A 14,069-nucleotide genomic window follows, 5' to 3' on the forward strand; every position below is an offset into this window, starting at 1 on the left:
TTGGCTGGAGGCGCAGGACCGAACCTTTAAGAGGCGCGGAGGGGGCGTGCAAGGGAGTTTTCTTCGCCGGCGCTCCTGGTTTGCTAAGTGCCGGCTAACGTAGCAGTGGCTGCGCCCAGCGCCCAGGACGGGAGCCCCAGGCGAGTGCCGGCCGGCAGAACACAGGAGAATCCCGGCGTCCCGGTCCCGGACGGCGTGGCCCGCGGGTCATGGCCAAAGGAGAGGGCGCCGAGAGCGGATCCGCGGCGGGGCTGCTCCCCACCGGCATCCTCCAAGCCAGCGAACGGCCGGCCCAGGTGAAGGTGAGGTCCCGAGAGGAGGGCAGCGGGGGCGGGCAGGCCGAAAGATGGGCAAGGGGGAACCGGGGCTTAGGTCTGGTCTTGGGAGACCCGGAGGGGAACGGGCTACCAGTGAGGCTTGGGGAAATGAAAAAGGGGCTCCGGAACCGCGGGGTGATGGAGAAAGTCTGAAGCCCCTTTGCACACCCCTGCGCCGCGTTCGTGCCCAGAGCGGCGCGGGCAACTCCACACCGCGTGGGGCATTTCCCCGCTCTCTGGGTTCTCCTGTGCCGAGCCACGCTAGTTTCTCTCCCTCTAGACCTAGCGGGACCCCAGAAATCGAAGAGCCCCCTTGGCTCTCCATCTCTCACTACCACCCCCACTCTCAACGCCTTAACTCTTGAGGAGGGCCACTCAAGTTCATTCATAAGAACAAGGGCTCTCTGCTCTTAAAGGAGCCGCATGCCGAAAGCGTCGGTGTGACTGAGAGTTCACATGCTCAGAGCTCCGCGCCTTTCTACTCTCTCTTTCGGATCGACCCTAGCTCTGTGGGTCTATTCAACCTCCCCATGAAACCACGCGGCCCCAGGAAAGAGATCTCTCCCAGTCTATCTATTTGGGTGGTGCTTAACTTTTTAATTTTATTAACTGATCTTGGAAGGAGCGAGTGAGCAATTATGCCGTTGCCATGTATGAGTAATCTCTACTTTCCCTGGGCAACATCAACCTCCCCTCGTGCTCCACCCGGAGAAGGCTGAGCCCTGCACCTGGAGCCCTTTTCACCCCTCTCCAAGGTCCCCTGGGAGCTGGAAGGGGTGTGAGTCAGGAGGCCGGAGGGTAGGACTGCTCAAGGGTTTGCCTGGAGCTGAAGACTCCCTACAGGGTCCGGGGAACTTTGGGACAGATGGAAGGAACAGCTGTGGCTGCAGCGGGCTAGGCTGGGGCCCCCGCAGCTCGGATCCCTCACCCAGTAGGCAGGTGGATCCTGGCTGCTGTGGGGCGTCAGGGAGGGAGCCTGGGTTGGGTTGGGCTCAGGCAACTGATGGCAGCAAGAGGATTTTCAGGTTGTGACAGCTAGTGCTGGGTGGGGACAGGTCCCCTGCTACAACATGCTCTCTCTGGGTAACTTGGAAAGGAGCAAACAGCTGAGGGCCTTGGAGAAGTTTTTTTTTTTTTTTTTTGACACAGGGTTTTTCTGTGTAGCCCTGGTTGTCCTGGAACTAGCTCTATAGAGCAGGCTCACTTCAGGCTAAGAGATCTGCCTGGCTCTGTCTCCCAAGTGCTGGGACTGAAGTCGTGTGCCACTATACCTGGCCTGGAAGATCTTTAAAGATAGAGGGTATAGGTTTCCTCAGAATCTAGGGGTGGGAGGGATAAGTCTAGGTTTAAGGGCTACTTCCTCTGGGGTAGGGGAAGTGGGATTTCCCTAGGTGGGAACTGGGCAAGGTGGAGCTGTCCCTCTTGGCTGAGTTAGCTGGAGAAATAAATGGCCGTGCCTCTGGCACCTTCTAGGTTGGAGGCCAGAATCCAGGGCCTATTTTCATTCTTTCCTTCTCTTCTCAGAAGGAGCCAAAGAAGAAGCAGCAATTGTCCATTTGCAACAAGCTTTGTTACGCGGTTGGAGGGGCCCCCTACCAGCTGACTGGCTGTGCCCTGGGGTTCTTCCTGCAGATCTACCTGTTGGATGTGGCTAAGGTGGGTGGCCTGAGCTCCACAGGCTCTTCCAGTAGCCGGAGGCGAAAAGTGGTAGGGCCTCTCTTGGGCTCCGTTTTCCCCAGTGTTAAAAACAGGACCAGAATACATTCCCTGGCTGCCACTCAGGGTCACAGTGGATGAGAATTAAGGCTTTAGGAAGTGTTCTGGAGGGAAGCGTATCTGCCCTCAGGAACCACAGCTGGCAACTAACTCTTCCTTGCCGGGGAGGGGCAGGAGAGAGCCTGGAGGAATAGGCGATGGCTGTGAGGGAGAATGGGACCCGCTGGTGACGCCGTTCTTAGAAGGGACTGGCACATCATGTCCCTGGCTGGAAGACAGTCAGCTGGCTTGGCTGAGGGCTTGGCGGGTGTTGCCAGGCTGATGGAAGGCCCGTCTCTTACCTTCATCTGGGGAGAGGCAGCTTGCCGTTGGGTAGGGAGAACCTGAGGGTGCTGGCATATGTCAGAGTGCCCCGGTACTTGGGGGTCTCTGATGGGGAGGGGTAGTTTGGGTGAAGCCGGGCTACTGTGTGTACTTTGAGAAGCCCTGGCCAGCAGCCTGGCATCCAAAGAATTCGCCCTGTCTGGATGAGAGAGTGGGAGACTGAGTAACCATGGCTCCGGGGTGCCCTCACTGCCTCTTTTCTGTGTGGCATCTGTGGGCAAGTGAGGCGTATTGGTTTCTGCTTGCAGGTGTGGAACACTGAGCCCCAGAAAGGACAGAAGCTTCATTCAGTAGCTAGGTCTCCAACAGTTCCCATGGCTGCCTCCCAAGGGGGTTATAAATGAGAGGAACCTGCAGCTGAGCATAAAATGGGGTTAGAGTAAGTGGGGTGAGGGTAGGGTAGGGGGTACAGAGTGGGAAGGCTGCCAGCTTTCCAGAGCAGGGTTCTGACAACCGGACGTGGCGGCACATGCCTGTTACCTCAGCACTTAGGAGGCTGAGACAGGAGGGTTGAGATTTCAAAAACCAGCCTGAGACCCTGTCTCAAACACAAAGTTAAAAAAAAAAAAATCAAGGTTTTATGGGATGAGGTTGCCAGAAAAATCTGTATTTAAAACCTAAAGCGTTTGGAAAGTGAGAGATGGTTTGAGTAAATTGTGATGGGCCACTCTCTAAGAATCATCTATAGGGCAGGCACAGCGGCACACATCTGTAGAAAGGACAGGCACGTGGAAGACCCTTGCAAGTCCGAGACCAGCCAGATCTGTTGACCAAGTTCTAGGCCAGTCAGAACTACAAATGAGATCCTCTCTCTACACACACACACACACACACACACACACACACACCCAGTAACAGGGTGGGGGAGTCACTGTTTAAGTAAGTTTCAGAGCTTACTGCTTTCTTAGAGGATCTGAGTCATGAGTACCCAGGCCAGGCCACTCACAACCACGACTGCCTACGACTCTAGGGGATCCTAGCTCTAGGAGAGCCTCTGGCTCCCAAGGCTCCTGTACTCATTCGAATAAATCCCAACACGTCATCACATAATTTAAAATAATAAAATGAATTCTATGATAAAAAAAAATGAGGAGGGAAAGAATCTATCGCTTCCTTTTTCCATATCAAGGATAAAGCTTGACCTCATAAAACACACTACAACCCGTAACTCTCAGACATATGGGGCTCTCTGTGGTTGCCCAGGGAACAAACACTAGCTCTGTAATCAGGTGGTCAGGGGCTCAGAATTGGGAGAGGAAAGGAAGAAAATGATTCTGCGTCCATTCTGTATGATGAGATGTTTTTAAGGGCAGCAGAGGGAAGGAAAGATCCAGAAAAGCTTTGAACACAGGCCTACTCCAATAATGCAGTTATCAGAGAAGTGCTTTTGTCATCATCATCATTATTATTTTGTTCTTTTGAGACTGCGTCTCTCTATGCAGTATTGACTGTCCTGAAACTCACTACATACTGGCCTTGAACTCACAGAGATCTTCCTGCCTCTGCCTCTGCCTCCCAGAGTGCTGGAGTTAAAGGCATAGGCCACCATGCCCAGCTGCTCTTGTCATTACTGTTTATCACAACACCTCATCCATCCTGAGCAAGCATACTACTACTGAGCTAAACCGCTGGATTTGGCTACTGCAGTGAGGGAAGCCCTGCTGAGGCGAGTGAATGAACATGTCTTCTGCTTTTTCTCCATGGCAGGTGGACCCACTCCCTGCTTCCATTATCCTTTTCGTGGGCCGAGCCTGGGATGCCTTCACTGACCCCCTGGTGGGCTTCTGCATCAGCAAGTCCTCCTGGACCCGTCTGGGCCGCCTCATGCCCTGGTAAGTAGAGATGCTCCTTCTCAGGTGCAGAAGGCCAGGCTTCTGGTGTTATCTTCCTCCAGTCCTTCCGTCTCTTGTCACAAGTTGGAGGCTCAGGGCAACGAATGACCCGAAAACTCAAAGGTGTTGAAACCCCAAGCTGAGGCCTCAGCTGACCCAGACATGGGCACTGGGATACCCAGCCAGTTCGTTTCTGGGCTGGCCAAGGTGCTGAGTTTAGTTGCCCTCCCTCAGCTCAGGCCTCAGGGCTCCCCGAGGTCCACTCACTCACTCACCTTGAGGAAACTGGAATCCTCACCTTTCCCACTCATCACTTCTATGGTGGCAGAGGTAGGTCCTGAGAACAGTGGAGAGGTTGCCCGGGTTTGAACAGCAGCTCCACTACTCAGCCTTGAGCAACTTCCTGAACATCTCCGAACCTTAGGTAAAATGGCGGTACGGTGAGGACCTTAATTTGTAAAGCACTGAGCCTAGTGCCTGGTGGGTGTTGATACGAAATTTGACATTCCTTGAAGGTAGTTAATGGGAAGGCATGGATGGGTAGGGGCAACACTGAGAATGGAATTTGCAGACCCATTCCAATCCCTTGAGCGAAGGAACTATTTTTTTTTTTTCCACTGTGTTATTCAGCGTCAGCCTGTGGGGCAAGGTTAGGGGAAGGCAGTTGCCATAGATCAGACAGTGATGGGGACACACAGGACAGGCCAAGCCGGGGCTCTGGTTCCCTCCAGGACATCCTGCTTCAGGGGGTGGAGGGGGTGTACCCCTTTCATCTCCAGCCCATCCAAGCTTAAGTGGGCGCCTTCCTGCCCCAGGGGCGCCCATACCTGGTCTCCGGCCTTCAAAGCTCTTCCAGCAGCCTCTGCACCTCCACAGTTTCCTTTCCCACGAGGCCCCCCACCCACCCCAATCCTGCCAGCCCCTGGCAGAAGCCCAGCTTTGAAGCCTTTGATCCAGGCTTCACGGCCAAGGGGTTGGAGGGGAGGGCAGGAGAGCCTCCTTTACCTGGGCAAGCTGCTCAGGGAGTCCTGAGCACCAGCCTGTGAGACTTGGCCCTGTGCCGGCCCCTTGGCAGCTGGTGGAGGGCGGGGCCCCGCTCCCACATCGCCTCATGAGGCCCAGCCAATCGGAAGCCGCTGCCTGATGCGCAGGAGCACAGGGTTACTCCCAGTCACTTCGGGTTCCTGTTCGCTGTTCAGCGTTCAGCGGCCTGGCTCAGAGGATGCAGTGTTTGAGGAAGGCTGAGGAGGAGCCCTGTTCTCTGAGGAGACAACGTGGAGGGGTGGAAGGAGGAGGAGAGCCAGCAAAGCCTCCCGTGGGAGGGAGATCTGAAGACTCTTGCTGGGTCAGTGCGACAGCTGCTCCGGGAAAGTTTCTGCAGACCCCTTAGGTTGCTCTCTGGGTGGCAAGTGCTTGGGTGTCCGTCAGATGACTCATAGGCCGAGGGGCTATTGCAGTCATGACATCCCAGGTTGCACCTCTTCAGGCCCGGAGACCAGAAAGAGGCTGGGTCAGGATTGGTTAGTGTAAGCCCTACTCCCTCTCCTTCTAGAAGTTAGAACAGTTCCTACTCCAAGCCCCTCCAAACCGCAAGGATGCAGACAGTCTCTTTCCCAGAAATGCCTAAGGCTACCTGTGAGACCCTGTTAGCAGGGTCACAGAGAAGGACTGAGATACAGGAGGCCAGACCCGAGGTTAGTCAATTACCAGGTATTGTCCACTTGTGAGCCTGGCCTGTAGTGTTTCCCGAAGGCCACTTCTCCTGTTGAGCCCTCCTGATGTGATCGCGGCAAACACTTAATGTCCCAAGTACTGTTCAACATTTTTCTGTCAATTTACTTAAAACTCAAGCCTACTCCAACTCACAAAGCTGAAGTCCTCCCACTTGCCCGTGAGGCGTCCCATTTTCTCTGCCTGCTATCTCCTAATTCCATCCGCCTTGCTCACTGTGCTCCGGCCCACAGGCCCTGCTGTTCCATACTCCTGCCCGAGAACGCTGACCGCTCCCCTGCCTGGGCCCATGCTTGCCTCAGAGCTCTGCAGTGCCGACTTTCTGACCCCATCCACACCTTCTCCGTTAATGTCCTCTCAGCCAGTTAGGGCCTGCTCTTCAGTCTCATATCTGCTTATCTCCAGACTGCTTTTTTCTCTCCGTAGCACTTGCCACTTCTTCATATGACATACGACTGTTTTAAAGACGGTGACAAAATGTAGATAGCATAGCCATTTACCTTATTTATGTATGGTAGAACTCAAACTCGGCCTGGCACAGGCCAGGCAAGCATTCTACAGCCTTGATTTAGTTGAGTTTTGTTCTTTAGAGACAAGGTTTCACGTAGCCAAGGCTGGCCTCCATCCTTACTCTCTACCTCCTAAGTGCTCAGATTATGGTCATGTACTAACCCCTCCAGCTCAACCTTGGTTTGTTTTGTTATTGAGACAGGGTCTCACTATGTAGCCCTGGCTGTCCTGTAATTTGTTACGTAGACCAAACTCACAGAAATCCACCTGCATCTGCCACTTGAGAACAGAAGCAGGGGGATGCCTGAGTCTGAGGCCAGCCTGGTATACATAGAGAGTTCCAGGACAGACCGGGCTACATAGACGCTGTCTCAAAAAAAAAATAAATAAATAAAAAAATAAAAACAACAACAATGAAAAAGCACAGACAACAGTATAGAATATAGAATGTGTATAAGTGTTTTGCTTACATGTATGTCTGTGCCTGGTGCCTGAGGAGGTCAGAAGAGAGCCTTGGATCTCTTGAAACTGGAGTTATGAATGGTTGTGAGTCGCCATGCAGGTACTGAGAACAAGTGTTTTTAACTGCTGAGCCATCCCTCCAGGCCCTGTGCCCTCTTTTTTTTTTTTTTTTTTTTTTAAGATTTATTTGTTTGTTATGTATACAGTGTTCAGTCTGCATATGGGCCTGCACCCCAGAAAAGGGCAGCAGATTGCATTATAGATGGTTATGGGCCACCGTGTGGTTGCTGGGAATTAAACTCAGGACCTCTGGAAGAGCCGACAGTTCTCTTAACCTCTGAGCCATCTCTCCTGCCCTGTGCCCTTCATTTTTAAAAAACAGACCTCACTATGTAGCCCAGGCTGACTTTGAACCCAGATCTTTTGGCCTCTGTCTCTTGAATGTGGGATTACAGACCTCTACCACCACCCCAGCTCATTGTAGCCTTTTAAGGTGCCCCATGAAGTAGAATTAAGTATAGTCACATCCTTGTGTGACCATCACTACTTTCCATCCCAATACCTTTTGTTGTTGCTGTTATTTATTTATTTATTTATTTTTGATTTTTCTCTGTGTAATAGCCCTGGATGTCCTGGACTCACTTTGTAGACCAGGCTGGCCTCGAACTCACAGAGATCCACCTGCCTCTGCCTCCCAAGTGCTGGGATTAAAGGCGTGAGCCACCACCACCCAACTCATCCCAATAATTTTTGGTCTTCTCCAACCAAAACTTTTTGTTCATCAAAAGGTAATCCCTACTCCTTCCTCCCCTTGTCAGCCAGCACAGGGAGGGTATACTGTGCTGTGTGTTTGTGTGTGCATGTGTGTGTGTGGTGTGTAGGTCGGGACAACTTCCAGGGGTTGATTCTTTCTGCCATATGGGTTCTGTGAATTTGAACTCAGGTCTTCAGGCTTTGTAAGTGCCCTTAGCAGTTGACAAATCTAACAAAGCCAGGTATAAAACTTTAGATTTGTTGACCCCTAATAAATCAAACTGTACAATATTCATCTTTTAGGGACAGTCATATTTCACTTGGCCATTCCTCATGGTTCTGTGTTGTAGCATGTGTCAAGATTTTTAATCTTAGGGCCGAATAACGTAATTTTTTTTATTGTTTACCAACTAGAATGAGTTCTACAAGAGCAATGGTGTCTTTTTCTTCACTGATACATCTTCAGCAGTCAGAATCGTTCCTAGCACATAATCACGCTTCATAAATATTGGGGTAAATGTTGAATGTAGACGGTGTACTATTTCTTATTTTCATTTTATATGTGAAGAAATGAGTCTCAGAGAAGTTAAGTTTTTATAGTTAGTGGCAGACTCAGAATTAGATCCCAGAAGTTTATCAGGGCGTCCCCCATTTTCAAATATTTATTTTGTGTGCAGTGTGTGTATGCATACATGTGAAATGTCACAGCGCAGCGTGTAGAGGCCAGAGGACAACTGGGGGAAGTTGTTTCCCCCCTCCCATCATGCCTGTCCCAGGGATAGATCTCAGGTGTCAGGCCTGGCAGCAAGTGCCTTACCTGCTGAGCCATCTTGCTGGCCAGAGGCCTTCCTTTTCACCTTTGCACTCTGCTTCCTCTGCTGATGCCGTGGGGTTGATGTGACACTCACGACAGTTTGGACCCACACGTGGGCCAGACAGTTGTGCCCTCCAACCCCCTTATCTGTGACTGAGCCTGGTTCTCTTCCGAGGCCCCTTTCTCCTTCACCTGAAGACGGCCCCTCCCACCTAGTCCAGCTCTCCTGTGTGTGTACAAACGATGCACGGAAAGTGCTGGGACTACCCCCTTCACTGGGACTATTATTCCAGAAAAAACATGCATGGGACTCAGAGTCTGACTCATGCTCCTTGCTCTCTGACCCCTTCAAGCTCCCTGCTCAAGATTTCAGTCCAGACACTGTCCCAGTGAGTCCTTCAGGTGTGGCCATCTGTCTCATCCCCTGAGGCTCTGGATAGGGAGGACTCAGACTTCCTTCTCTGTTGATGGGCACCTGTGGAGCAGATTCTGGCCCTTGGAATTTTCCAGCCTCCACTCACACCCTCTCCCTTCTTCAGGATCATCTTCTCCACTCCTCTGGCCATCATTGCCTACTTCCTCATCTGGTTTGTGCCTGACTTCCCTCCAGGGATGGAAAGGTCGCATGGGTTCCTTTGGTACCTGCTTTTCTACTGTCTCTTTGAGACACTGGTCACGGTGAGTGCAGGCCCCTCCCCTTGGCACCTTGGTGAGGAGCAGGGCCGAGGGTGGGCCCTGGGGGCCTCCGCCTGTCTTATCCATCTAACCAGCCAAGAGCTTTCTCTTCCATCACAGTGTTTCCACGTTCCCTACTCCGCACTCACCATGTTCATCAGCACAGAGCAGAGTGAGCGGGACTCGGCCACTGCCTATAGTAAGTCCCTTCCTCATCAGCATGGTCCTGTGTGCAGGCGTTCCTAGTCCTCTCTGCTCCTGGTCTCCCTCCCACACCTCGTACTATACAGGCCCAGCTCTTTGCTCTACTCCCGTGTGTGTGTGTGTGTGTGTGTGTGTGTGTGTGTGTGTGTGAAATCCCTTCCCTCTGTCCCCTTTCTCTGTGACTCTGGGGGTTCAACCCAGAGCCCTGTGTCTGCGAGTCACTTAACCACTGAGTTATATCCCCAGCCCATGAAAGCCTGTTAAAAGAAAACAAAAACAAAAACAAACTCACTTCCTTTATCACTCAAGAGGCCCAGAGAGGTAAAGGGACTAACCTGAAGGTCACACAGAGAAAGGCCATGAATGTAGGCTGAAATGTCATCTGCCCTGCCCTCTAGCCCATCTTACCTGGAGCTAAGGGTGGCTCCCAGCCACCCGATCTTCCTCTCTGGGCCTACAGCCATGAGGTCCATCCAAAAAGAAAGACCTTTTCCCTGCCTAGGGATGACTGTGGAGGTGCTGGGCACAGTGATAGGCACAGCGATCCAAGGACAAATTGTGGGCCAAGCCAATGCGCCTTGTCTCCAGGAGCAGAATGGCTCTGCAGTGACCTCAGAAGTTGTCAACCGTACCCAGAGTGCCTCCTCCCTCAAAGAAACGGTGAGACCCCTGGTAGGGCAGAGATGTGCGTGCGTGCGTGCGTGCGTGCGTGCGTGCGTGCGTGCGTGCGTGCGTGCGTGCGTGTAAATGGGGTCGTTCGCAGTTATCCTAAAAGTAGTAATAGTAGCTAGTGTTACTAATCAGTGAAGCCTGGAGGCCGAGTGTCTTGCCCGGGGACCTAGTGAGTGGCAGGGATGCGGGAAGACTCGGGGCTGTGGGCTCGCGCACTACGTAGTCTGGCTGTGTAACGTTCTGTATACTTGGACTTAGCCTTGGGAAGCAGCAGCAGGCCCAGGATGGTCTTCCTGGTTCACAGATGGAGACAGTGAGGCCCCCACGGGAGAGAGGCCTGGCCTGAGATCGTGGAGTGGGGCTGCTGGGCTGAGGCCAGACTGACCCTGTCTCTGTATGTCATAGCAAAATGCATACCTGCTGGCAGCAGGGATCATCGCCTCCATCTACGTCATCTGCGCCATCATTCTGATTCTAGGAGTGCGGGAGCAGAGAGGTGAGAAAAAGCGAGCTGGGAAGGGTTCCGCCCACAGTTGAGGGGAGCAGTAGTTTCCTTCTGCCTGGTCCCCAGGCTTGGGGAGGGACTTCTGCTCCCTCCTCATTATCCTCTCTGATCCCTAGAACCCTACGAGGCCCAGCAGGCCGAGTCGATGCCCTTTTTTCAGGGCCTCCGGCTGGTCATGAGTCATGGCCCCTATGTCAAGCTCATTGCAGGCTTCCTCTTCACCTCCCTGGCTTTCATGGTGAGTGGGGACCTGAGCTGCTTATTCTAACAGTAGTCTAATAGGGGTGGGGCTGGAGAAGGTTAGGACTGTTTCAAAGCCGAGGGGCAGGCGGGAGGGAGGGAGGTGAGTAGAGGCCTCTGGAATCCCCAAGCCACCTCCTTCGCTTCATTGTCTTGTCCTTCTTCATCCCTCAGCTGGTGGAGGGCAACTTCGCCTTGTTCTGCACCTATACTTTGGGGTTTCGGAATGAGTTCCAGAACCTCCTCCTGGCCATCATGGTGAGTGCAGGCCGTAAGGTTCGCTGATGAAGTACGCATCTGGATGGTTCTTTGCTCCCTGTCATGAAGGGGATGAGGGAGGTTTCCCCGGACCTCACCTACAATTAGGGAGGGTTGGGAAAGAATGATTGGAGGCCAGATGGTTAGAAAGCACAGCACACTAAAATCAAGAGTGCCAACAACTTTGTGCAGCTTTGCATTCAGAGTTACAGAAAGGTGGGAAGCCTGCACGCTCTCAGCTCCCCTGGGAAGCCATCAGGCATGCCTGTCAACTTTCTCACCTCCAGTGGCTGGCCTGGGGGCATCATCTGGGGCCTGCAAAGGGCACGAAGGTCTCTGCAGCAACAACTCACCCCCTTCACCTCTTTGGTTGCTCATAGCTCTCGGCCACCTTCACCATCCCCATCTGGCAGTGGTTCCTAACTCGCTTTGGCAAGAAGACAGCTGTCTATGTCGGGATCTCAGTGAGTGGGGCTCAAGGGGTTGAATTGGGGTGTACAGGGGGTCGCAGATGGGAGCCTCCTAGGTGACCCATCATCCTGCACTCTCTGTCCTAGTCAGCAGTTCCTTTTCTCATCTTGGTGGCCCTCATGAAGAGTAATCTAATCGTCACTTACGTGGTGGCCATAGCGGCTGGTGTCAGTGTAGCGGCTGCCTTCTTACTACCCTGGTAGGTATAGAGAGGATCACCAAGTACATTCTCCGGCCAACACCCTCCAGCGGGGGAGAGCGCTTTGGTGGCTTCTCCTCCTGCCTTTCTGTGGGTCTGGGATGAGGTGGGTCTACCTGATCCAGTCACAGAGGTTGTGAACTGTACGCCATCTAGCCTGCCCTCCATTTGCCAAGCAGAATGCCTAGTGGGACTCCTCTTGATAGATGGGTCTGTTCTCACATGGAGAGCTAGCCCCTCACTTTAGGCTCCCACAGGGCAGTTCCTGCTCATTGACTCGGACACCGCATGGGCTGGTATCAGGGGAGGGTAGTGACTCACAGCTGCCACCGCCCACTCTGCGCAGGTCCATGCTGCCTGACGTCATCGATGACTTCCACCTGAAACACCCTCACTCCCCCGGCACCGAGCCCATCTTCTTTTCCTTCTATGTCTTCTTCACCAAGTTTGCCTCTGGAGTTTCACTGGGTGTGTCCACCCTCAGTCTTGAGTGAGTGGCCTGTGAGTCTTGGGCAAGGCTTGGGGACAGAGGTAGGGTCCGGGTACTCAATCCTCACCACTCCTTGCCCGCTGCGTCCCAACAGCTTTGCTGAGTACCAGACGCAGGGATGCTCCCAGCCAGAACAGGTCAAGTTTACACTGAAGATGCTGGTGACCATGGCTCCGATCATCCTCATCCTGCTGGGCCTGCTGCTCTTCAAGCTGTACCCCATTGATGAGGAGAGGCGGCGACAGAACAAGAAGGCTCTGCAGGCGCTACGGTGAGACCTGGGCTTAGGGTGGGCTGCCATGAGCTCTCAACTTTGGCTGCTAGTGGACAGATCTAAACATTCTTTGCTACATGTTAGGGACCACACTGGCTGCCTTTGCCTTTGTAGGTGTTTATTCAACAAGCAACAAACACTTTCCTGTTTGTTTGTTTGTTTGTTTGTTTTTCCAGAATTTCTCTGTGTATCCCTGTCTGTCCTGGAACTCACTCTGTATATAAGGCAGGCCTGGAATTCAGAGATCCGCCTGCCTGTGCCTCCTGAGTGCTGGGATTATAGGCATGTGCCACTACTGCCCCTCCCAACGTACACTTTCGGAGTGTCAGCATTGTGGTAGGGCAAACAAAACCAAGCTGGGCATGGTGGCACATACCTTTAAACTCAGGAGTCTGAGACCAGCCTGGTCTACAGAGTGAGTTCCAAGACAGCCAAGGCTATGTATGTAGAGAGATCCTGTCCCTAAAAAAAACCTCCCTGTCCTGAAGATGCTTGTATTTAGAAGTATGCTTCCAGGATCCCCTAGTCCTCTAATAACCTATCCCTAGGCAGCTGAGGTATTTTGTTGTTTTGTTTTTTTGAAGCGTGGTCTCACTTAGCTCAGGCCGATGTCAACCTGGTTGTTTGATGCCGACACAACTGACTTGGCTCTGCCTCCTAAGTGCTGGGATGACAGCCACCCCCGCGGCGAGATTCTGGTGAATCCTCTCCTGCCGATGAAGACAATCGAAGTTTAGCCAGGAAACGTGGATCAGGCTTTGAGCCCTGCCCTGTGTTCTAGCTGCAATCTGTATTCTTGGTGCCCTCCTGGCACACAGGCTCTCTGATGTGGCCAGATGATAGGGCAGGGTGGAGTGACCCACGCCGCCACGTCAGCCAGTCAGGGCCAATGGCCCTCTGAGGTTGGCTTGCGGTGTCCCTCGTTCAGCAGGAACAGCAACCAGCAGTTTCTGGGCCAACAGTGGGAGTGAGCAAACTGTCTTGTGGTTTTAGACAAGGCTGACAGCTGGCTTGGACTCTGGGGCCATGGCTCCGAAGGCAGGTGGCAACAGGGGAGAGTAAAGACGCTTCTTCCTCCAACCTGTCTCCTCTTACTCTTGCAGAGATGAAGCCAGCAGCTCAGGTTGCTCTGACACAGACTCCACAGAGCTGGCCAGCATTCTCTAGGACCTGCCACATTGCCTGAAGCCACCACACAAAGGCCCCGGGGCACCAGGTAGCATTAGGCACGGGATCTTTTTGCCCTTGCACTGAGCAGCTGTTCTCCCTGTGTCAAGACAGGGACCAAGGACTGGAGGGTGAGCGAGCGGCCCGGGACATACGTGCTCACTGCAGGGCTGGCCGCTCGTAGCCTTCTCACTGCCGGCCCACAGGGCCAAGCCCTAGGACTGCCACTGTGAATATGCCAAGGACTGGCCGGGCCTAGCTCGGAACACTAATGTAGAAACGTTTTATACAGAGACTAATTAATAACTTAATGACTATGTATATAGTGATGTGTGTGTATGTATATGTCTGTGAGCTATTAATGTTATTAATTTTCATAAAAACTGGAAAACAAA

At 52.9% G+C, this 14,069-nt stretch overlaps 1 protein-coding gene across 6 annotated transcripts; it reads left to right on the plus strand.

The window, feature by feature from the left end:
- Positions 1-52: 52 nt before the first annotated feature.
- Mfsd2a (MFSD2 lysolipid transporter A, lysophospholipid) lies at positions 53-14,069 on the plus strand. Of its 6 annotated transcripts, none has more exons than XM_060379648.1 (14): positions 53-302; positions 1,842-1,973; positions 4,125-4,249; positions 9,059-9,197; positions 9,315-9,393; positions 9,901-10,058; positions 10,476-10,566; positions 10,692-10,813; positions 10,990-11,073; positions 11,454-11,537; positions 11,631-11,743; positions 12,090-12,233; positions 12,328-12,504; positions 13,611-14,069. In XM_060379648.1, exons 1-14 carry the CDS (start codon positions 210-212, stop codon positions 13,672-13,674), a joined length of 1,605 nt encoding a protein of 534 aa, XP_060235631.1. In that variant the 5' UTR covers positions 53-209; the 3' UTR covers positions 13,675-14,069. The 6 variants fall into 6 exon arrangements, with proteins under 6 accessions (XP_060235631.1, XP_060235629.1, XP_060235630.1 ...); XM_060379646.1 differs by lacking the exon at positions 13,611-14,069 and adding an exon at positions 13,092-13,604 and having other exon boundaries at positions 55-302; XM_060379647.1 differs by lacking the exon at positions 13,611-14,069 and adding an exon at positions 13,092-13,604 and having other exon boundaries at positions 55-302; positions 1,845-1,973.

This window comes from Meriones unguiculatus, chromosome 3 (genome assembly GCF_030254825.1).
Source record: "Meriones unguiculatus strain TT.TT164.6M chromosome 3, Bangor_MerUng_6.1, whole genome shotgun sequence".
Taxonomy (NCBI): domain Eukaryota; kingdom Metazoa; phylum Chordata; class Mammalia; order Rodentia; family Muridae; genus Meriones; species Meriones unguiculatus.

Bases quoted from the DNA above. Each gene is read 5' to 3' on its own strand.
- Mfsd2a (XM_060379646.1), top strand. From the start codon at position 210: ATGGCCAAAGGAGAGGGCGCCGAGAGCGGATCCGCGGCGGGGCTGCTC. The intron at 303-1,841 runs GTGAGGTCCCGA...TTCTCTTCTCAG, and splicing joins AACGGCCGGCCCAGGTGAAG to AAGGAGCCAAAGAAGAAGCA. The intron at 1,974-4,124 runs GTGGGTGGCCTG...TCTCCATGGCAG, and splicing joins ACCTGTTGGATGTGGCTAAG to GTGGACCCACTCCCTGCTTC.